This window comes from Haliotis cracherodii, unplaced genomic scaffold (assembly GCF_022045235.1).
Source record: "Haliotis cracherodii isolate W230 unplaced genomic scaffold, xgHalCrac1.p SCAF_13, whole genome shotgun sequence".
NCBI classification, from domain to species: domain Eukaryota; kingdom Metazoa; phylum Mollusca; class Gastropoda; order Lepetellida; family Haliotidae; genus Haliotis; species Haliotis cracherodii.
In genome coordinates, this window is record NW_027266268.1 from 14628289 (window position 1) to 14652200 (window position 23912).

Consider the following 23912-nt stretch of genomic DNA (forward strand, 5'->3'; position numbering starts at 1 on the left):
CTATTTATGAACGCCAGGCAGAGTAACAATAAGTACCATGTTTTAACGTCTTTAGGATAGACAACCCAGTGATTGACATCATGAGCATCGATCCACGCAATTGGGATACGATGATATGCATCAACCAAGTCAGCGAGTCTGACCACCCGATCCAATTAGTCGCCTCTTCCGACAAGCATAGTCGCCTTTTACGGCAAGCATGGGTTGATGAAGGCCTAATCTACCCCGGATCTTCACGGGTCTGTTTTATAATAATACAGAAACTTTTCTAACGTATCGTTCAGTAGCCCCGATAAAACAAAAACATGATGCAGAAAATCTGATATTAAACGATGAACGGATTTGCGGATACAGGATCCGTAGCCCTATATTTAATGAGTTCGCGCGTCAAGGTTCGATTCCCCACACGAGTACAATGAACAACTTATGTATCCCTTGTGTATTTTCTTTTGTTTTATTTTATTTTGAAAATACAATTTCAAACGTTTAATCAACGATTAATCGTTTTATTAACGACCTATTTAAGCAGTACAGTACACAATCACAAAAAGCTGACGTGATCAGTGGGAACTATCCAAACTGACTGTGTTTCCCATCAAACAGGGTCTTCTTAGGTGGGAAGTCGCCCTTGTTGCAGTCGTCGGAGTCGCAGCAGAAGCTGCATATGATGCTGGCGCCGGTGGGAGCAGACGTGTGGTCCAGCATGTTGAGACACAGATCCGTGTCGGATGTCTGCAGCCACCAGTCTCTGTAGCAGGTGGCCTCATCCACACAGCTGAAGATGACGACACAATGGCATGATGACAACATCTGAAACATCCTCTACCCGCAGGGCTGGTATTTCGGTAAACCTACACTAGCTCAGTGACCCGTTCCCGTGGTTCTTGCGATCTCAAATTACTACTCTTGTGTTTCATCAGCTAATTTGATTTGCTACGCTATTAAGTCAAACGGGGCAGCGTGCGAGTTACAAGCAAACCTCAATGTTGGGTAGTTGATATCAAAAACATGGCGGCTAGTCCCATTGACTACGATAGAGTTTGCGAGAAATTCAACTTTGAAAATTGACTGACACTCCAAAGAACACACAAAAAATAAAAAAATAGATGAAAAATAAAAAAAATAAAAATGAATATATATATAAAATATATAAAAAATTAAAAAAATATAAAAAATAATGTTACCCATTTCCTTTTTCCTTATCTCGACGTTTGATTGGTCGGTAAAGTGTCATTGAAAAGCAAGGGCGGGTAATTTGAGTTCGCCAATGGACCCAGGAGAATGGATCCAGGGGTTAGTGTAGGTCTACCGAAATGTGAGATAAAGAGGATGTGTCTGACACGTACGACACATTTACTGATCGTTATAACTGTGGCAGTGTTAACGACTATTGTATCCGATACCGTATTTATTGTATCCGATACCGTATTTACTCACAATGAAAAGTTGTCATCCTTTTGTTCAAAATCGCTACTGGTCGATCCGCATCCACAAACATATTGAACATCCAATAATAAAAGACGAAGGGTTGAGGGGATACGGTAACCGCAACGAAGTCAACTGCCAGAAGCCGCATAATTCATGGTATACGCAGTTGCGTCCCTGGACATGCCAGGATACAGTTATCGCGGGTTCGAATCCGGGATTATTGCACTTATATAGCGACGTGCATGCAGGTATGTGTGGCTGCTTTTACTACTCGGGACTGATGCCGATTTATAGTGCTAGCCAACTGAGATACCATGCCGCAGTTTAACATGAGTACCCCAGTCAGACACAGTATACTGACTCCAAGCATTGTTTTTGCCCCCAAATGCCGAGCGCCAGACAACACGTACCATCTTTTAACGTCTGTTGGTATGACGCGGCCGGGGATCGAACACCGGACCTTCCGCTCTGGGCGGACGCTCTTCCGCTAGACCACGGTGGCGCTCTCTTTACATAATAAGTTGACACTGATAAACTCCAAAGTTTTGTGACACTCACTCTAACGAGGTAAATCCCTGAGCAAACCTACTTACCTTATCGAGGTCAGGATCATCTTCCCGAGGCAAGGGACTTAACTGACTATAAAAGTTCACTTTCCATCCTTGCCGAACTAGGTTGGTATTATGGAGTTACATTTGGCTGGACAAACGAGTCTATGCATAGTCCAATCAAAATCGGGCAACGAAATCGAAATCCGGTTCGTAGACTGTTGTGCTGATTTGCAAAGCATGTGCACCGCCAACTCGTTATCAACAGATACTTTCCAAATCTTTTCATGATTTTAATCAGGGAGCTCACGTGATTTGGTGCATTTTGCAATGTAAGACCCGTTTATATCACAACATAGATCTTGATTATCGATCAGATCGTCTTGACTGGGCGCCGCCATTTTGTTTGAATGAAATGCAAGTGATACGAGAGGTGGAATCTGATTGGTCTATAGGAGAGGTTTAAAGGGACATAACTCGTAATACCCACTGGTGGCGCTTAGATCGATCCCAGGAATTCCAGCCTAGATCGGCAAGGGTGGAACCTGGACTTTTAAAGTCAGTTAACTCTCTTTCCTCGGGAAGATGGGCCAGGATCCGCTGATCACGGGTTCGAATCTCAGCTTGGCCCTGAAACACTCACCTCTTTCTGATTGTCCTGGTGTACTGGATGTCGTCTGTGACCGTCGTCAGACAGTACCCGGATGAACACGTCATTGGATGCTGAATGAAGGGGCAGCCATTGCTGCAGTCCCAGCACGTGGTTGGACCTGGAAATCAGACACGTTGATACATGTATGTAGTGATTTACAAGGAACGAGTGGGTAGATGATAAGCGTGTAGCTGGAGAATAGACAATCAGCCCGGAGATCTTGCGGAGCATCTGTTCTAAGTCAAATGAATTGTATCAGTCTGCCAACAGAGGGCGCAAGCATAAGCTCCATTACCAGTGACCTACCAGAAACAGCCGAACGGGAGATTTGAATAAAATAGTTTGTTTGTTTGTTGTTTAACGCCACATTCAGCAATATTCCAGCTATATGACAGCGGTCTGTAAATAATCGAGTCACAAACCTTTGATCAACAGAGATCAAGGGTATTACATCTCGTCTGCCTATAAAGAGCTAATCAAACAATAGGCCTGTGTAATTGGTATTCAATCAGCTTGTCACGACTTTTAATCCCTTTCAGAAATGTTTTATCCTGAAAAAGAAACATACACCTGCAAGTGTTCCTTGAAGATGACTCTGCCCAGATTCTCGCCAGCGTTAAGACATGTCCGCCGAGGCGATAATGTGGTAATTGTACTTTCACAGAAACCCAAATCACACTTCCGAAACTGTTAGCGCCCCCCCCCCCCCCCCCCCCCCCCCCCCCCAAATCAGCAATCAGTTATATATAAATATATATATATATATATATATATATATATGTTGCCCGAGATTTCTTTTCTTTAAACGTTTGCGTGCGTGTGTGTATCAGATATTGTCACACACGAAAGGCAACAAACAACAATCTGAAACTCTGTGTGTGTGTGTGTGTGTGTGTGTGTGTGAGAGAGAGAGAGAGAGAGAGAGAGAGAGACGCGGTCGTTAACTCGACTGAATACTGATCATACTTGCTACATACTTGGTGATGATATCGTTGTTGTAGTCGCTGCTGTCACAGTTCTTGTTGTAGTCGCTGCTGTTACTGTTGTTGTAGTCGCTGCTGTCACTGTTGTTGTCGGCGTAGTAATGGACGCTTTTTGTGTTGTAGATTTCGTTACGCTCGTTGTTGAAGATGTGGATGGTGTTGTCGCAGTTGTAACAGGTGATACAGTAGACGTCGTGTTGAAGAAAATGCTGGAGGCCGCTGTAGTAGAAGGTGCTTCAGACGTAGTGTTGAAGAAAACACTGGATGTAGGTGTCGTAGACGATGCTGCAGACGTTGTGTTGAAGGACATTGTTGATGTCGGTGTAGTAGACGGTATTGCAGACGTTGTGTTGAAGAAGACTCTATGTGTTGGTGTGGTAGATGAAGTAGCAGACGTTGTGTTGAAGGACATTGTTGATGTCGGCGTAGTAGACGGTACTGCAGACGTTGTGTTGAAGAAGACTCTATGCGTTGGTGTGGTGGATGAAGTAGCAGACGTTGTGTTGAAGGACATTATTGATGTCGGCGTAGTAGACGGTATTGCAGACGTTGTGTTGGAGAAGACTCTATGTGTTGGTGTGGTAGATGAAGTAGCAGACGTTGTGTTGAAACTACTTGATGATGTCGTTGGAGACGTTGCTGCTGAAGATGTGTTAAAGAAGCTGGTGAGAGTTGATGTCGTAAGACGTTGTTTATGAAGATGCGAGGTGTTGATGCTGTAGTAGATGTTGCGGAGGTCGTGTTGTAGATGAGGTCGTGTTTGTGTAAGCTGTAGTTGCGTTTGGGGATGTCCCGGTATGTCGTTCTTGGGTAGGCGAATTTACCAAAGCGCGACAATGCGACATTTTGACCATTTTCCGGTCAATGTGTATAACCAACACGGTGACCCACGGGACTTTCTGAGCAATGCCGCGGGGTTCGCTCCGCTCAAAACAGAAATCACAAGTTCTTAAACAAATGAAAATGAATGTCTATTGCCTTGTAGCATACACCTCTTTTGATTTTTTATACAGGGCGTTTAATTGGTGTTTCGTCTAAAAACGGACAATTATTATTTCATTATTATAATCAGAACTTCAATTTCCTGCGGCTCATCGTACTCCAATATTTCATCTCGGCTGCATAAACCATATCTCATCTGTATTCACTACTTAAACCCAGCTCACTCACTCACTCCTACTTACGGATCTGTTTGTAGACCTACCTGACGTCGTGATGATGTCGTACTGTGCTAGGTTGGATGGTGTGATGTCCTCGTTGCAGGGTGTGGCCGGAGACGTGTTGTTACAGCACCACCTAAAGGAAAAGGATGTGGTAAAACAGATCATGGCATATTAGTCGTGGGGATTACAAATTCCTTTTTATAAAATTGGAATCGATAGGAAATTGTAAAACATATAAACTTGTCTCTTAACCAACATACGGCGACGTTTCAATGCATGGCATGACGCTTGGTCATATGGCAGAGGTGTGGAGGCGGCTATAGAATAGCATACAGGGCGGCTGGGTAGCTAAGTGGATAAAGAACTGGATCGTCACCCACGAGATACGGGTTCGATTCCCAAAATGGGTACGATTTGAGAAGCCTATTTCTTACACCCCCCGCCGTGATATTGGTGAAATATTGCAGAAAAGCGGCGTAACACCCAACTCACTCACTCATCTATGACTATTCTTATGACAATACACTGATCAACAAAATATGGAAACGTATGTCGGTGACCGACATACTTGCAGAGCAGACCGTGGTTTCCGGCGTGGATGTTGGTGAGGTTGGCCATACATACAGTCTGGGTTCGAGTCTGGAGCCACCAATCCGAGTAGCACACTGTGTCGCTTACACATCTGAAGTTAACAAATGTCGAATATTCATGAAAGAAATACAATTTTAAAAACAATAGAAATTCGTTAATGTTCATTCTGTAACTGTCAGTTTTACAGTATGAACATGTAGTGATACAAATCGCCTCTGCAGACTGCATAAAGCTTAAAAGGGTCATTCTTATCTTAACGGGGGCAGTCGGGTAGCCTAGTGGTTAAAGCGTTCGCTCGTCACGCCGAAGACCCGGGTTCGATTCCCGACATGGGTACAATGTGTGAAGCCAATTTCTGGTGTCCCCCGCCGTGATATTGCTGGAATATTGCTAAAAGCGGCGTAAAACCGTACTCACTCACTCTTATCTTAACTTCAACGACCATTGGCTTGTCCCGAAATGACACGAGCGTTTACGATTGACATCGGTCGACACAAAAGGGCGTTAACTCTACTCACTCTTTAGTGACAACCTTGTCCCCCTTCCCGTCAACCTCCAGTATGTTCATGCAGAAGGGCTTGTCATCCGGGCAGTCAACGAAATCTGTGACGTCACATGTCGTCACTCCATCATCCACACAAACTTGGCACCGGTTCTTCACTTTGGGGTAAAAGGTCAAATAGTCATTAATATCTCGCTTTGCTTTCTGATACAGCTGAATGTTGAACAGAGACACATTTGTGAAGAGAGGCGCCACATGTGCTTTAAGGACGATCCCAATGTATTTGCCAGATGACTCAGTTTGCCTCTGCATGTGTACAACGAGCGAGCAGTTTTGCCTAGTCTGCTCTTTGGTCAAGAGGGGCATCGGGTAGCCTAGTGGTTAAAGCGTTCGCTCGTCACACCGAAGACCCGGGTTCGATTCCTGACATGGGTACAATGTGTGAAGCCCATTTCTGGTGTCCCCCGACGTGATATTGCTGGAATATTGCTAAAAGCGGCGTAAAACCATAATCACTCACTCACTCACTCTACTCACTCTTTGGTCATGTGGACAAGGCGTCCGACCTCGGATCAGAAGGTCCGTGTTTCGAATCCCATCACGGGAATTTTATTGCCTGCGCAATATACACACCCGATAGCCACGTGCACGACACTGCGATGCTGTATCCGAGGTTGAAGACAATACCTGTAAGTACTGAGGGGGCACGGGGGGATCAGTCGTCTAAGACGCCGCGATTCGCTGTGCAGAGTTGCGTCCCTTGGGTACGCCAGAAACCTATGATTGTGGGTTCGAATCTCGGTTCGCCCCGATTATCTTTCTAGGTTTGTCAGCACCATATCCGTGCTCGTGGGTTTCACCGAAGTGGTAAACGTCTGAGACCTGCATCACTTCGGGCTTTCCTCCCACATTAAACTGACACGCCGTGATATAACTGGAATATTGTTAAAAGCGGCGTTAACCCAACTCACTCATTCACTCACTGTAAGTAACTTGCTTTTTAAGTGCGAATTTCTCTCCTTTTGAAATTACAGATGGAATGTATCAACAATGGTATAGTGCAAACCTCATTTGTCGGGTACTTTTTCTTTGGTTGGTAAGCTCGTGTATTTATTTTACAGTCCTTTTTATTTCATGTCATAAGCCGTTTAGCCAACACGTGCTTCAGTTCTGCATAATATCCGTTTTGGGTCTGACGTTGCACAAAACAAACACGTTGTCATCTTCACAGAACATCCTTCAATTCGGGGGTATTTCGTATTCAAATTTATCAACATGTATAACTCTATAATTCAACATGTATACATGTATGTTTTGCCACAGCATATACGTTAGTGAGCGAGGTTCCTGGTTTTATTTATTGTTTTTACAAAATATATTATGTTTAAGAAAATACTGAAAAACTGTTGGCCCAGGTTTTATAAAACATTGTTCTATAGAAACTTCAAAGCCCTTGCGATAGAAACATCATTTGGTGCACGGTGGCTATTGAATCAATTGAGCAGAAAGTCTTATATGCCTGTTTCCTGTCACCTTACATAACCAGCCTTTCGTTCACTACTACGGGAAATTATTACATTACTGTGACGATCGATGCTTACTGACTATAAGTGACAAGCGTCAACACATGCCACTTCCTAGCTAGCACTGATGGCTAACATCTATTGATCAAATGCTAGCGACGTCCGTGCGTCATTGTGCTGGCTCTGGTAATGACCACAGTAACTAAGCTGTCGGGCAAAAGAAAGTATACACTTTACAATTAGACTGATTAAAAAATCATCGAACAAGCATTTCTTGTTTGTTTCATTTTAGCCACCCTCAAATATGGGTGTATACTTTCTTCTTCCCGTCAGTTAAGTTTAAATGGATCATTTGGAGAAGTGGAATGAAAGGTAGACACCTCTAGCTTGCTACCTTGAATTGCCACGTGAGGAGAGTTGGATGTATTTGTAACCGTTAATCTGTGGTATGCAATACCACGTGAGGAGAGTTGAATGTATTTGTAACCGTTAATCTGTGGTATGCATTGCCACGTGAGGCGAGTTGAATGTATTTGTAGCAGTTAATATGTGGTATGCAGTGCAACCTCGTTAAATCGGACCCCGTTAATCCGGAAATGCTACTTTCCGGACGATTCTTTTTGGAACGTCTTTATGTATACAAATGATTTTATAGGGTGGTTCTTATCCGAACGAATACAGTGTGAACGATAGCGTCCGGTTTAACGCGATTCATTGTCACAGTACTGGTCAGGGGCAATAACCCTGACCTCACTTATTCAGACATTACTTTGTTATAACTGTCATCGCCTTTCCGTAGCAGATTAATTTTTTGTTACTTATTTATAGTTTTAGAATAAAACTATACCTACCCCAAGTTAAACACAGAGGCATACCTAATTTTGGTGTAGTTGTTGTGGTCGTTGTCGTCGATGTTGGTGGTACAGTAGCCGTTGATGGCACAGTAGACGTTGATGGCACAGTAGTCGTTGATGGCACAGTAGACGTTGATGGCACAGTAGACGTTGATGGCACAGTAGTAGTTGTAGTAGATATTGGCGTTGTAGCTACAACAGACATGCATTCTAAGCTATGAAATTATGAGATCGAAACAGAAATATCACCCGATGGTTCATTCCTTCATAAACATTGTGATATATAGAGAATATCACCCGAGCGTCTTTTGATATCAAATATATCAACACGAGTTGATAAAAGTGGAAAGACTCCGAGGCTTGCCAAGGCGTTTTTCCACTTTTATCCTCGAGTGTTGATATATTTGATATCCAAAGACACTCGGGTGAGATTTTATTTATCTAACAATGCATGTATGCTTGTCATAAGACAAGCTCGGTGACTTGGATGATGCATGTTTTCGTATCCCAATTTTGTTGATAGATGATCATGATGTCAATCACTTAAACTGAATAACTTTCACCACAAAGAAAGTGGAAAGCTGGGCTTATGTTCTGACCTACCTTTCGTAGTGATGTCGTACTGTACGAGGTTGTTTGGTTGAACGTCACTGTTGCAGGGTGTGCCTGAAGACGTATCGTTGCAGCACCATCTACAGAGTGAGTGAGTTGGGTTAAAGTCAATCACACATTGTAGCCATGTGGGAAACGGACCCCCGGTCTTCGGCATGACGGACAAACGCTTTAACCACCAGGCTACCCCACCACCCCTAGGATTTATGTTTGTTGTTTAACGCCGCACTCGGAAATATTCCAGATATATGACGGCGGTCTGTTAATAACCAAGTCTGGACCAGACAATCCAGTGATTGATACCATGCGCATCGATCTACGCAATTGGGATACGTTGACATGTGTATCAACCAAGTCAGCGAGCCTGACCACCAGATCCCGATAGTCGCCTCTTACGACAAGCATAGTCGCCTTTTATGGCAAGCATGGGTTGTTGAGGACCTGTTCAACCTTGTATCTTTACGGGTCCCTAGGATTTATGGGAAAATGTGCTTCTTTGAGATACCCATACAATAAAATAACAACGTCTAAAAATATCAGATGTGACACAACTTGCAAACTCACATTTAGAGTCTGGCCGGCTAATATTTAAACAAGTTTCATTCAGTCATGCGTTCTATTCATCAATAGTTTTCATAATTGGTACCACCAAAGGGTTAGAAATAACCGAGTTCATAAAGTCTTTTGTGAACTAGTTGAAATATCACGTCTCGCGTGTACTATTTCCGTCATCCGGGCGGCACTGATGATATCATTTCGAATCTTATTGTGGCGTAAGGTCGGAATGACGTCACACTAGAAACGACGTCATAGCTAAAGATTGTTGACGTCATTCAACAAATTTTGTTTTTCTAGGACAGCGGTGGTTCTCAGTGGAGTTTTGTGAAGGGGAGCTCAAAAGGATTAAGAAATAATGGGTAGTAAAGAAGTTATGACACTCACTCGTGTGTCATACTGATTTTACGAAACTTGTGTAAGAATTCATGTATTACCCTCGCTCTCGCGCGAGACATACACGAATTCTGACACTCGTTTCGTAATATCAGTATGACACATTTGCTCGTATAATAATTTCTATTTATTATCCATATCATGTAAACATAATAGCTGTGACCATACTTGCAGAGCAGACCGTGGCTACTAGCGTGTATGTTGGTGAGGTTGGCCATACACACAGTCTGGGTTCGAGTCTGGAGCCACCAGTCCGAGTAGCACACCGTGTCACTTACACACCTAGGAATAAAATTGTATTTCGTGTCTTTGAATGAAACATATATGAAATGTATCAATATCGAGCCGTTCTTGTAAATACAGAAGCGTATGGTAAACATGAAAGTGTCTTGGACTGTAATCATGACTTTCTTATCTTTAGTTATATAATCAATAATAAACCAGTTGGTTTTTTAAAAAGATTAAAGCTTAAAGGTGTGCAAATCATAATATTGTTTTATTCGAGTTATATTTGATATGAGAAAACGTACCCTGAATTAGGTCATCTATTACCCTTATTAAAGGATTGTCTCAACACTGCGGGCTAAAGTTAGATTCATTAGAGTATACAGAATCTGTCGTTACACATAAAGATGATGGAACCAGTGTGTACATGTGACATTGCAGCGCAGGATATATGCGTTACACTCTCGGTAGGCACCAATATATCGCTGTGTGGAGCTTAGGGTTTATTGACGTACTCTGCGATGTCATAATTGGTAACATGTGTCAGTGAATGAGATGAAGTCTGTTAAATAATTGAACATACACTGCGGTGGTTACACAATCTAGATGAAATCTGATCTTGCAGTTAAACTGAAAATAGTTTCAACTTGGATTTTAAGGTATTTTGTGATTTCTTCTTGAGAACCAGACACAACAGTTCTATACTCACTCTTTAGTGACAACCTTGTCCCCCTTCCCGTCAACCTCCAGTGTGTTCATGCAGAAGGGCTTGTCATCCGGGCAGTCAGCGAAATCTGTGACGTCACATGTCGTCACTCCATCATCCACACATACTTGACACCGGTTCACTAAAGTAAAGATAAGAATTTTTTTATTTTCTTAATTTTTTGCAATTGTTAGATTTATTAAAAACGAAAAATATTTCTTTCTTACTAACATAAGAACAAGATATTCTAAGATTTGGCCCCAACAAACTGCATATGTTTTTAAAAAGAGCAACCTTGGGAAGTTTGTGTTTAACACCACACTCAGCAATATTCCAGCTAGTAGACGTCGGTCTGTAAATGATCGAGTCTGGACCAGACAATCCAGTGATTGACATCATGAACATCGATCCACGCAATTGGGATGCGATGACATGCATCAGCTAAATCACGGAGCCTGACCACCCGATCCCGTTAGTAGTCTCTTTCGACAAGCATGGATGCGATGACATGCATAAGCTAAATCACGGAGCCTGACCACCCGATCCCGTTAGTAGTCTCTTTCGACAAGCATGGGTGGCTGAAAATAAATTCTAACCTGGATCTTCAATTGCATGGTTTGGACTATATAAAGGGCGGAGAGATAGCCAAGTGGTTCGTCACGAAAATGCCCCGGGTTCAATTCGCGACATGGGTCCAATATGTGAAGCCAATATCTGCTGGCCCCTCGCCATAATGTGGGTCGAATATTGCTAAAAGCGTGAAACCCGATTCGCCCCTCACTCACCATACAAAACGTAAATGTGTTCGTAAGGCTAGAAAGTATGAGACGGCACAGTTGTAGTTTTCATTGTTGACACTTTTTGTAGCAGCGTGAGTCACATTACTAAAGTTACGGCGCTGTGGAAGAGCTATATATGTTAAATTAGGAAAAGATACACCATGAAAACTCTTCACTAAGGAGGAGGTTTGTTACTTTATATAGATCATTACAGGAAGTGCGTGATGTGCTTCGAAGGGTAATTTGATACACATCGATCCTCAGTTAAACCTTAAAAAAACGGACTTAACTATCTGTTCACGTTATCCTAGAAATGACCCTTTAATTATATATTCCTCAACATTTATTAGGATAAATTTTAACTTTCCATGATGCACAGAATTGATTCTCATAATATGTGAAGTGTATATTTAAAATTAATAAAATGACATGTCTGATTTTTCCTATCAAAAGTTGAGTAGTATATATTAGACTTTCCTAATTCCGGATTGACGGGTAGTTTCAGTATGCAAGTACGTACCTAATTTAGGCGTAGTTGTCGTGGTGGTTGTAGATGTTGTAGTCGGTGGCTGCGTTGTCGACGGCGCTATATAACATGAAAAAGGCAACATATTGTTTATTTGTTCCTTGTTTAACGCCACACCCATAAATATTCGAGCTATATGACGGCAGTATGCAAATAATCGAGTCTTGACTACACAATCAAGTGATTGATACCATTAGGATCGATTTTCGCAACAAGGATACGACGAGTGAGCGAGTGAGGACGCCGCTTTTAGAAATATTCCAGCAATATCACGGCGGTGGACACCAGAAATGGGCTTCACACGTTGTACCCATGTTAGGAATCGAACCTGGGTTTTCAGGGGTGAAGAGCGAAGGCATTAACCACTGGGCTACCCAACTGTCCCTGAGATACGATGACATGTATTGACCAGCCTGACTACCCGATCCCGTTAGTCGCCTCTTACGACAGACCCGTGAAGATTCCGGAGTAGAATAGGTCTTCAGCAACCCATGCTTGCCGTAAAAGGTGACTATGCTTGTCGTAAAAGGCGACTGCGTGGATCGATGCTCATAATATTAATCACTGGATTGTTTGGTCCAGACTCGATTATTTACAGACCGCCATCATATAGCTGGAATATTGCTGAGTGCGGCTTTAAACAACAAACCAACCAACTAACCAACCAACCTCTTACGACAAGCATAGGTTGCTGAAGACGGATTCTAACCCGGATCTCCAAGGGGCGCAATATTTTGGATAAAAGTTAGGTGGAGTGTTACTATTGCTTTGCGCAGTAAAAACACTAATCAATATAAACAGTATAGTGTTTTTCACCATGTCGATTCACGTACGTCCCATTAAACCAGAGCACGGTGATACTAGTTAAGAAATCTGACGAATATGTTCGCTGGATGCACAGCGATTACACAGAATGTTACGAGAAAGTGTAAACACATTGTAAAATTTACATGTAGTCGGGATGTCGTACTGCACGAGATCGTCTGGCCTGACGTTGCTGTTGCATGGCGTCCCTGGTGACGTATCATTACAACACCACCTGGAGAGTAAAAATGGAACCTTAGCTAGACCCATTCTCATAAAAAAAACATCCTGTATCTCAAAAACGTTCCGAAATCATATCACGTGACCCAGCAATATTCCAGCTATATGGCAGCGGTTTGTAAATAATCGAGTCTGGGCCGGACAATCCAGTGATGGACACCATGAGCATCGATCCACCCAATTGGGATACGATGACGTGCATCAACCAAGTCAGCGAGTCTGACCACCCCATCCTGTTAGTCTTTCGACAAGCATAGGTGGTTGAATCGATCTATGCAGTTGGGATACGAAGATATATGTTTCATCCAGGTCAGCAGCCCAGACTTAGTAGTAGTAGTAGTAGTAGTAGTAGTAGTAGTAGTAGTAGTAGAAAGAGGTAGTAACAGTGGTAGTATTAGTAGTAGGAGAAAGAATACATAGTAGTAGAAGTGGTAGTAGGTGTAGAAGTAGTAGTAGAAGTAGTAGCTAGTAGTAGTAGTAGGAGTAGAATTGGTAGTAGGAGTAGAAGTAGTAGTAGAAGTGGTAGTAGAAGTGGTAGTAGGTGTAGAAGTGGTAGTAGGAGTAGAAGTGGTAGTAGGAGTAGAAGTGGTAGTAGGTGTCGAAGTGGTAGTAGGTGTAGAAGTGGTAGTAGGAGTAGAAGTGGTAGTAGGAGTAGAAGTGGTAGGAGTAGAAGTAGTAGTAGAAGTGGTAGTACGAGTAGAAGTGGCAGTAGGAGTAGAAGTGGTAGTAGGTGTAGAAGTGGTAGTAGGAGTAGAAGTGGTAGTAGGAGTAGAAGTGGTAGTAGGAGTAGAAGTGGTAGTAGGTGTAGTAAAGGTTGAAATGTAAGTAGTAGTTGCATCCCAGGATTTACTTGGCATGGGTTCGAATCCCAAATTCGTCCCGATTATGATTCTTGGACTGTCAACACTACACGCTACTGTCGACAAAGCCAGGAATGACAAGCGAACATCAAATACTAACTATTCTGGCGTGGTGTGGTAGCAGCTGCCCACCATTTTAAGTTACCATCAGTATAGTGTACCTACTTGCAGAGCAGACCGTGGCTACTGGCGTGTATGTTGGTGAGGTTGGCCATACACACAGTCTGGGTTCGAGTCTGCAGCCACCAGTCCGAGTAGCACATCGTGTCACTTACACACCTAGGTGAAAATGTTCAATTTTTAATTTTGGGCGTTTATTAATAATTTCATTTCACATGTTCAAGTTTGCAACAGTTTAAATTTGGCGGGACTGGGGATATAACAGTTTATATGTAGGGCATTGTTATGCTGATGTCGACGTTGACGTGCCGTGTTGATGTTGACCTTATGTGGTGTTATGATGAAAATATCTTGATGTTGTTGGTGTTATGTTGATGTTACCAACTTTGGCGTTATGTTGATAAATGTTGCTATATTTAACGTGTCGTGCTGATTTCATAATGTTTATGTTAACAACATGTACAGGAATGTTGATCTTATCAATATCACCACATGGGTAAAGTGTGTGAAGCCCATTTCTGGTGTTCCCCGCCGTAATATTGCTGGAATAGTCACTGTGCAAAAAAAGGCGTAAAACCTCATTCACTCGATCTTATCGATATCGAAGTTGGTATTATATTGATCAGTGTTGATATATTGATGTAAAATTATAATGTTGATGCTATAATGTTGAAGCTGTTGTTGTTGTTGTTAAGCTGATGTTTTCGATACTGGCGTTACGTTGATCAATGTTGAGTTGATGTTTCGATATTGGCGTTACGTTGATCAATGTTGAGTTGATGTTTTCGATATTGTCGTTACGTTGATCAATGTTGAGTTGATGTTTTCGATATTGGCGTTACGTTGATCAATGTTGAGTTGATGGTTTCGATATTGGCGTTACGTTGATCAATGTTGAGTTGATGATTTCGATACTGGCGCTACGTTGATCAATGTTGAGTTGATGTTTTCGATATTGGCGTTATGTTGATCAATGCTAAGTTGATGTTTTCGATATTGGCGTCACGTTGATCATTGTTAAGTTGATAGTTTCGATATTGGCGTCACGTTGATCAATGTTAAGTTGATGGTTTCGATACTGGCGTTACGTTGATCAATGTTGAGTTGATGTTTCTATATTGCGTTACGTTGATCAATGTTGATCAATGTTTTCGATAACGTTGATCAATCGTATCTTCACGTTGTAATGTTTGTTTACTATTGTGAATACATTTGATGGCCTCCTTGCTTTGTCAACACAGTAAATGGGTTTGTTTACTGTTTAACGCCCAAAACAAAGGGTCCAACTTTGGTTGACATTTGAATCCGAGTACAGGGCTTAATGTGACCGAATAGGGAACTCTTACGATAACTCTACTCACTCCTTAGTGACAACCTTGTCCCCCTTCCCGTCAACCTCCAGTGTGTTCATGCAGAATGGCTTGTCATCCGGGCAGTCAGCGAAATCAGTGACGTCACATGTGGTCACTCCATCATCCACACATACCTGACACCGGCTCTTCACTTAGGGGTAAAAGGTCAAATAGTCATTAATATTGCACTAAGTATTGTCATCCAGTTGATGCTGAATTTTAGAAGATGCACAAAGAACAATTTGGAATAGGAGTTGCTGGAAACGTTTCCCGTATATTTGAAAGGTTATTTCAATGAAACAAACAAGAATGGTTATTTGATGGTAATGTATTTGAAACGGGTATCATAGTTGTAAGTTTGCAGTGTTTCGGTGACTGGTTTTCAACGTAGTAACGTTCTGATAACGTTTGTAATTTTCTATACTTTCCTTCACGCGCCAACTTATATTTCTCCGTGCTAGAGATAATTGGGTATAAATAGTTGAGGTACGTGATAAGTTCACCTGTTGGTGATGTTGTTCTCGCAGATGTTAGCGTTGAGGATGACGTTGACGTTGATTTAGATGTGCTCTTGGTTGGGATCACTATGAGTTTAAAGAAACCAAACATATTCAACTGTAGTATTTGGACATCTTCCCGAGGCAAGGGAGTTAACTGACTATAAAATTCCACTTTCCACCCTTGCCGAACTAAGCTGGAATTATGGAGTTAGATTTTGGCTGGACCGACGAGTCTATGCATAGTCCAATCAAAATCGCCTAACGAAATCGACATCCGGTACGTAAACTGCCGTGCTGATTTCGATCGATTGCAGGATTTGCAAAGCATGTGTACCGCCAACTCGGCGTCAACCGATATTTTCCAAATCATTTCATGCCATTTTCTTTGAAGCAAGTACATGCGTTATAAGAAATCTGATTAGTCAGTTGGAGGAATAAAGCAGGGACATAACTGGTAATAGCCACTAGTGGCGCTACGATCGAGCCCAGAAATCCAGTCAAGTTCGGCAAGGTTGGATTGGTGACATGCAGTTGTAGGTAATGTATTGCCTATGCTGTTCTTACTTCGCCAAAGGCTTGAGCAATTCCTACACATCAAGGCCTAAATTATTCCTGCATACAAACCGCGGCCTGCTCTCTGTGATTGAACCATGGGTAAACACGTACCTGTAGGAGACGAAGTGGCAGCTGTAGAAGATGGCGTTGTCGTAGTTGTAGTAGTTGTCGTTGTTGTAGTAGATGTCGTAGGAGAAGTCGATATAGTTGTTTGTGTTACTGACAATGAAAGGTATATCCTTTGATTGAATAGGCTCCAGTAAAGATAAAGTTAGTATGGGTCATGACGGCAGGTCCTTGGTAATTTCAAGACTTTATCTCGAAATGCATGTTTTAAATATACCCCTATCCGTATGTACACGAAGCAGTCTTCCACATAGCTGCCTTCCCATCATCCTGTGGCCAGTAAAAATATGCGGGTAAATATCATAAGTATCCTGTCCTGTCTAGGCATTGTACTCGTACGTCAGTGCTACCAGTGCCGGCTGGACAGATTACAGTTTAAAGCCGATAGTCGAAACTAAGCCATGTGTCGCTGTTTTGAGCTAATGCGACAAGTGTCACACTGGCTCCAATGAAGTCAAAAATATGAAGACTATAAAAAAGAAAGAACTATCAAATGTCCAATGTGAAGGATGACTTGTGAGTTTGGCCGGAGCCCTGGGATAATGGGACATTCCTACATCTGCCGTCATGTAGCTGCACTAAAGTTAAACAACACAAACATTCCTACTTCTTGACTGTAATAACCCAAGTCCGATTACAAGTTTCACGTCACGTCAAAATAGAAACGGATAACTATTTAACTGTTTAACATGAACTCAACTAAGTGGGAAAACAAAGGTTCACCTTGGGGCAGGTTTGCAAACATAACTAGATGTGAAGGAAGTAGTGTCGCAAGGTTGTTGCAGAACGCACTGACACCCACGGCCCTACAGCAGAAGTGACAGGAAGATGGCCGACTTCCGGTGGAGGTGAGAAGGTCATCGCGGAAGCACTCCGGATCTGTGGATGTCCTTTGCCACCAAAGTTGATAACACTCGCTACGGTCTGCGCAGCTGGGGAAACAATGACCATTTGTTACCATGGTTACTATGATTCTTAATAAAGGAAATGCTAAACAGACTAATTTGTTATATGTATTCATATCTGATACCAAGTAATATTTCAGCTATGTATGCATGTCATCGTATCCCAACTACGTGGATCGATGCTCCTGATGTCAAACACTGGATTGTCTGGTCCAGACTCGATTATTTACAGACCGCCGTCATATGGCTGGAATATGTGCGTCGTGAAACAAGCAATCAAATTTCAGATATATGGGAGAATGGGAGTGTTGTCTGCAACACCTACTGTTTCTTCGAATGACGGTTCGCCCCGAGTATGTTTCCAGTATGTTCACCATACTCGTGCTCGTGGGTTTCACCGAAGTGGTAAACGTCTGAGACCTACATCACTTGGGATTTCCTCTCCCATTAAGCTGACATGCCGTGAAATAACTGGAAACGCGGCTTTAAAACCAAATTCTGACATTCACCTACTGTTTCATTCAATTAATACATGCTGATTGGGATAGTTCTGCTTCATATTACATTGGCATTTACAAACTCAAAAATGTTTCCGACCAAAAAATCGGATGTCTTTCGACATAAGAAATTGTTTTTACTGTCTAGGAGTTGTTTGTTATCCATTGTGCATTTCAAAATGCAGTATGACCTTTATTAACGTTATTCAAAAGTTGGGGGGGGGTCGGGTAGCCTAGTGGTTAAAGCGTTCGCTCGTCACGCCGAAGACCCGGTTCGATTCCCGACATGGGTACAATGTGTGAAGTCCATTTCTGGTGTCCCCCGCCGTGATATTGCTGGAATATTGCTAAAAGCGGCGTAAAACCTCACTCACTCACTCACTATTCAAAAGTTGGACAGTTTGTTGTCCGATCTGGTTTAAAGAAACAGCTCACTCCTTTTCTATCCTGTACGAGCTACCCTGACTGTAGTATGACGTCATGCAGTAGGGGGCTCTGCCCCCACAGACACGGTGCTGATGGCCCTGGTCACAGTGTAGTCCCTTGCTGGGGTCTTCCACGCAATGCATACACACCGTCGCTAAAACACGGGTGAAAGCAACTTAATACATATTTAATCTCTGGTGTTTGTATCAATGCCAGTTAAGTTAAGTTACGTTTGTATAAGTCAGTTAACTCCCTTGCCTCGGGAAGATAGTATCAATGTAATTGCATCTGTTTTATTTCAGCAGTGTCATCTACATTCAGAACCAGTCGTTTAAATTCGTTTTCGAGAAATAAGATATGCTGGTCTAAATGCTTCGTGTCGAGAATTTATAAGCCTCGACGCTCGAAGTATCGTATCAAGAGTAAACGATCTGATTTAAATGATATTGCACTTGACTGGTAAAGCACGCTATATATGTGGAACTGGCGAGTCCTGCCTCATCTCACATTACATCAAGACCAGTTTTCGTGTGAAGATCGCTTTTCCCCCTGGTGTTCATCCTAGGCCTATCTCGGAAGCTTGACCAGTAATGCAGGTGATTATTATTTCTTATCATCGTCATTTACGGGATCTGGTAAGCAGACTCGCTGACTTGGCTGATGCATGTCATCGTGTCCCCAATTGCATTGATCGATGCTCATGATGTCAATCACTGGATTGTTTGGTCCAGACTCGATTATTTACAGACCGCCGTCACATAGCTGAAATATTGCTGAGTTCGTAAAATAACAAACGAAACAAACCATGACTAGAAATGGCGATGACTGACCACGCTTACTTTGACATCATAATACTTAGTACGTTAGTAACTAGGAAATATAATCTGCACATTATAATCAGTGTCAATCAGTGTCGAACACTTTAGCTCCCATTATATCGCAATTACGTATCGCAATACAGCTACATGTACATGTATTGTAATATATAAGATACCTACGCGATAAATCGCAAAGGACAATGAAGAACGAAGCCTGGTTTATTATGCGACGTTAAACAACAAACAAACAAAACATTTTATACTGCCCATGAATATTGTACTACCATTCTATTATGTACTTATGCCTCGACGCTCGAAGTATCGTACCAAGAGTAAACGATCTGATTTAAATGAGATTGCACTGTGGCCTAATGCACATCCTGTACGGTACCGTGGTTTAATTCGATCGCCTGACATCCTCACCGGCAGGAAGTGGAGTGTGATGCTGTATCCCGTGCGTACTCCGGTAATGGTGGGGATGGTACGTCGTCACAGGGTGATACGGGGAGAATGGTACACGATGTGTTGTTTGCTTTGTTGTTGCAGCTGGTGTTGGCTTAGGGGTTGTAGTTGTTGGAGCTGGCGTCGTCGTTGTTGTTGGTGGTGCTGGCGTTGTAGTTGTTGGAGCTGGCGTTGTAGTTGTTGGAGCTGGCGTTGTAGTTGTTGGAGCTGGTGTTGTTGAAGTCGTGGTGGTTTTTGGAGCTTGCGGCAAAAGATATATTGATGTGTTTGTGTTCAGGGTATATAAGATTTTGTTTAAAAGGTGAATAGTGAATTGTGAGTCGGTATACCTTATAAGACTTACATTAACCCCCGTTTTAAGCAAGTTCATCAAACGAATCCTGCAGACGGGAGGCAATACAGGATATCCGAAAGACCATTTTGACACACTGTGAACGAACTCGGGTCTGAGACAACCATATTACAATTTGAAATATATAAAATGAAGTGGGAGAGAGAAATAAAAAAAAAATCCTTCTTTTCATTTTCAAGTAAGAGTTACCAGTGACTACTTAAAGTGTAATCAATCACGCATTCAAAAGAATTTTAACTTGACTTGTTCTTCGTCCTAACACGTTTGTATCTTAGAATATTAATAATACCCGGGTTCAGTCGTCTCTGGCGTCTAAATTCGCTGCCAAGAATTGCTCCCCTTAGACGTACCAGCATCCTATGATCGTGGGTTCGAATCCGAGATTCGTCCTGATTTTGATTATTCTTTATCACCGTACCAAGGGTTGACCAAGGGTTTATCTGAGACCTGCATCACTTCAGGCTTTCCTCCCATGTAAGATAACTGAAACATTGTAAACCTAACACACTCACTCACTCACTCGCGTATGTACCTACGACCACTGTGTCAGGAAACTGAAGCGGAAGTGTGGGCCAGTTGTCATCATTGCAGTGTCTTCCCGCGCAGCACATGCTGCACGTGCTTCCTGTTGCTAGGTGACCAGATCTGACAGCCGATTGGCTGCAAGCTGAGTTTTTACTTGTTCTCTGCCACCAAAGGTTGTGGCAGGTGTCTTTGGAGGCGCACCTAGATGTTGAAAATGAAATACACATTACAATAAAATATAAAAGATCAGTTATAAACTGTAGTATTTTCTGAGATGTAAAACTACAATTTCCGGAATACAGGTTGTCTGCCACGAACAGGGATCCCATGAATCATACGTTCCTAAAAGTATTCGCCCATGGAATGTCTATAAAATCGAGGTCCAGAATACCGGGAATACACTGTATATATATAACGTATTTGATTGTGTACGCCTGTGTTCAAACAAACTCACAATCATCATCATAAATCATGATGACACATTAGTATCTGTCGTCACATAATTTGAAATGGGAAACCTGGTGGGCATTTTGTGGTTAGTAAGTCAATTGGGTTTAACGCCGCTTTTAACAGTATTCCGGCGTGTCTGCTTAATGTAGGAGGAAAGTCCGAAGTGATGCATGACTTAGACGTTTACCACTTCGGTGAAGCCACTAGCACGGGTATGGTGCTGACTAATCTAGAAACATAATCGGGGCGAACCGGGATTCGAACCCACAATCATAGGTTTCGGGCGTGCCCAAGGGACGCAACTCTGCACAGCGAATCGCGGAGCCTGGCACGACTGGGCGTCCCGTGACCCCTATTTTGTGGTTAAAAACCGCCACTGACTTATTAGGTATTATGTGATGTTGAAAGAGACGAGAAACAAACTCACTGTTTAGTTATTTTAACACCGCTACCGTCTGATGTTAATGTATTCATACAAAATGGCGCCCCCTTAGAAAGATAGCATATTGTGTAAGCACTGCTGTCGTCTTTCTGCATGCTGCACGTGTTGCTTGGGTCATTGTCGTCACATATGCGGCAATACGATGCTGGAAAATTTAAAAACATGTTTGTTCGTTTAAAATGCTTCTACATGTAACCTGTACATGTATGATATGTTTCTTAATAACAAGGCTTGTCCGTACCGTACACCCATCATCGATCCGACCCCTACCATAGCTACGTTGTAAGTTCGAGTGATTTCTTGAAATCCTGATGTTATTACCAAAAGTATGAAACTTGGGAGGTTTAGTAGACTAGCTGATCACGCCTAAGGACCGAGTCCGATTCCCCAATGTTGTTTAATACTTTGCAAAAATATGCCTGCTATATGACGGCGGTCTGTAAATAATCGAATCTGGACCAGACAATCCAGTTATTGACATCGTAAGCATCGATCCATGCAATTGGAATACGATGACATGCATCAATCACGTCATTGAGCCTGACCACCTGATCCCGTTAGTCGCCTCTTACGACAAGCATCGGTCTGTAAGTAATCGAGACCGAACCAGACAACCCAGCGATTGATATCATGAGCATCGATGTACGCAATTGGGATACGATGACATACATCAACGAGTCTATTCACACGACCCTGTTAGTCGCCTCCTTCGACAAACATGGGTAGCTGAACATCAATTCTTCCCCTGAGCATTCCCCAAATGGATGGGTATACAGTGTGTCAAACCAACTTCTTCTGGCGTCCAGCATCATGATTATATACGGCGACAAAAAAGCCGAAAGCGGAAAAAACATAAGTTTGTATGCAGAAGGTACGGAATACTTTTCTTCTTCGCCTGAATCGTAAGTCCGCATTTTTTTCACTGGAAATTTTATCGTCTGGATTAGCGGGGTTTCTATGTATACTCCTGCCGCGAATATAAACTTCGGATGTACATTATAAGCAACACAATGAAAAGCTTTCATAGTAGTTCATGTTATAGATTATGTATAGAGAAACCTCTTTAGTCCGGATACCGTTAATCCGGAATTCGAGTTCCGTACGATTACTGTTGGTAATGCCTATATATGATGAAAGTGAAATTACAAAACACCGATGATTCCCTTACCCGGCAATTTGTTAATCCGGACAATGTCACGGGGAACGGTACTGTGCGTATTAACGAGGTTTCACTGTACATCCATTGATAATATGTAAGAATCGTTACCTCTGGTGTCTAGGGGGTCGCCTCCTAGTAAAAAGGGGTTTACCCAGGGGATCAAATTGCAAGCTGAAACAAGGTGACGAAAACTACATGTAACATCATCATCACCGTAAAGGTGCATTATTATTATATTTTGACAGATAATCAGTTAAATTTCCTTAATAAATAGTTTGTTTAGAAATATGTTTTTTTTTGGAAAACATCTTAACGTCAAAAGGTTTGTGTTATAAGTGAGAATAAATAAATTGTATGATGATGCTCAGTAGACAATGGTTTGTTGGATACAGCTGGGGAAAAAAAAATTTGATCATTAAAGACCACACACCCCCCCCCCCCCTTCTATAAATCAAATAGATGCTCCCTTAATGGTGGCCCAGTTGTCCAACCCACTGCAATTTACTGTAAAGAGTTGCGAGCCTTAGTCATGCCAGGATTCGAATCTCTAATTCGTACCGATTATGATCCTGATCCTTGGTTAGTGAGCACCATATCTGTTTCTAAGGGTTTTATTTACAAAACCCAAATCCGAGCCCTTACAAGATCTGTATACGGCCAGTGGAGTCTCGTGAAAGCGGGGTTGGGGTGTGTGTGTGGGGGGGGGGGGGGAGACGCCTAACTCGATATATCGTCTTAGACGACGACACGACATCTTGCACATATCTCTACACTCCGCTTGTCTCGAACTACGCATACCTCTATATTATTATTATTGCCATTTACTTCAAGTTAGTAGGTTTTACTGAATATTCATTTAGTGCCTCTAAGTACAGACTTATGTGAGCTACACAGTGAGATAAGATCGATGTACACTGGATGACATTCGTGACGGTCACAGTGACCCCAGCAAGAGTGAGGTCTTAAGTAAGAAAATATGTAATGTGAAATTATGTGATACGGATCTATAAAAGAACCTCTCATCGTTAAATAATATGACTTGTCATGATATTAATATAAGAACTCATAGTCTTCGAACGTTAGCATTTAATGTCAGTTATTTGACATATTTTAATGCCAGGCTCCATTTATAAAATACTAATTAGATGAGTGTGCTTCAAAAACGTAGTATGAAGACAAAATCGCGATTACTCACCGAGTATATAGGTGAATATCCTTGAAATCATTGCAGTGCGGTGGGACCAGCTTTGTTCAGGCGTAATGTGACGAAACGTGA

At 42.3% G+C, this 23912-nt stretch overlaps 1 protein-coding gene across 1 annotated transcript; it reads right to left on the reverse strand.

The window, feature by feature from the left end:
* Window positions 1-506: 506 nt before the first annotated feature.
* LOC139459661 (uncharacterized) lies at window positions 507-23912 on the reverse strand. Its single transcript, XM_071241268.1, has 23 exons — window positions 23832-23912; window positions 22745-22807; window positions 21463-21622; window positions 20593-20786; window positions 19670-19948; window positions 18438-18582; window positions 17324-17532; window positions 16586-16693; window positions 15923-16003; window positions 15429-15570; window positions 14113-14226; window positions 12994-13082; window positions 12038-12103; window positions 10742-10880; window positions 9976-10089; window positions 8848-8936; window positions 8266-8436; window positions 5884-6025; window positions 5343-5456; window positions 4816-4907; window positions 3606-4253; window positions 2620-2746; window positions 507-775 (listed from the first exon to the last, which is right to left on the reverse strand). The coding sequence occupies exons 1-23, from the start codon at window positions 23860-23862 to the stop codon at window positions 571-573; spliced, it is 3522 nt and encodes a 1173-aa protein (XP_071097369.1). The 5' UTR covers window positions 23863-23912; the 3' UTR covers window positions 507-570.

Bases quoted from the DNA above. Each gene is read 5' to 3' on its own strand.
- LOC139459661 (XM_071241268.1), bottom strand. From the start codon at position 23,862: ATGATTTCAAGGATATTCACCTATATACTCG. The intron at 13,083-14,112 runs GTAGGTACACTA...TTTACTCTCCAG, and splicing joins AGCCACGGTCTGCTCTGCAA to GTGGTGTTGTAATGATACGT. The intron at 4,908-5,342 runs GTATGTCGGTCA...CTTTTCCTTTAG, and splicing joins AACCACGGTCTGCTCTGCAA to GTGGTGCTGTAACAACACGT.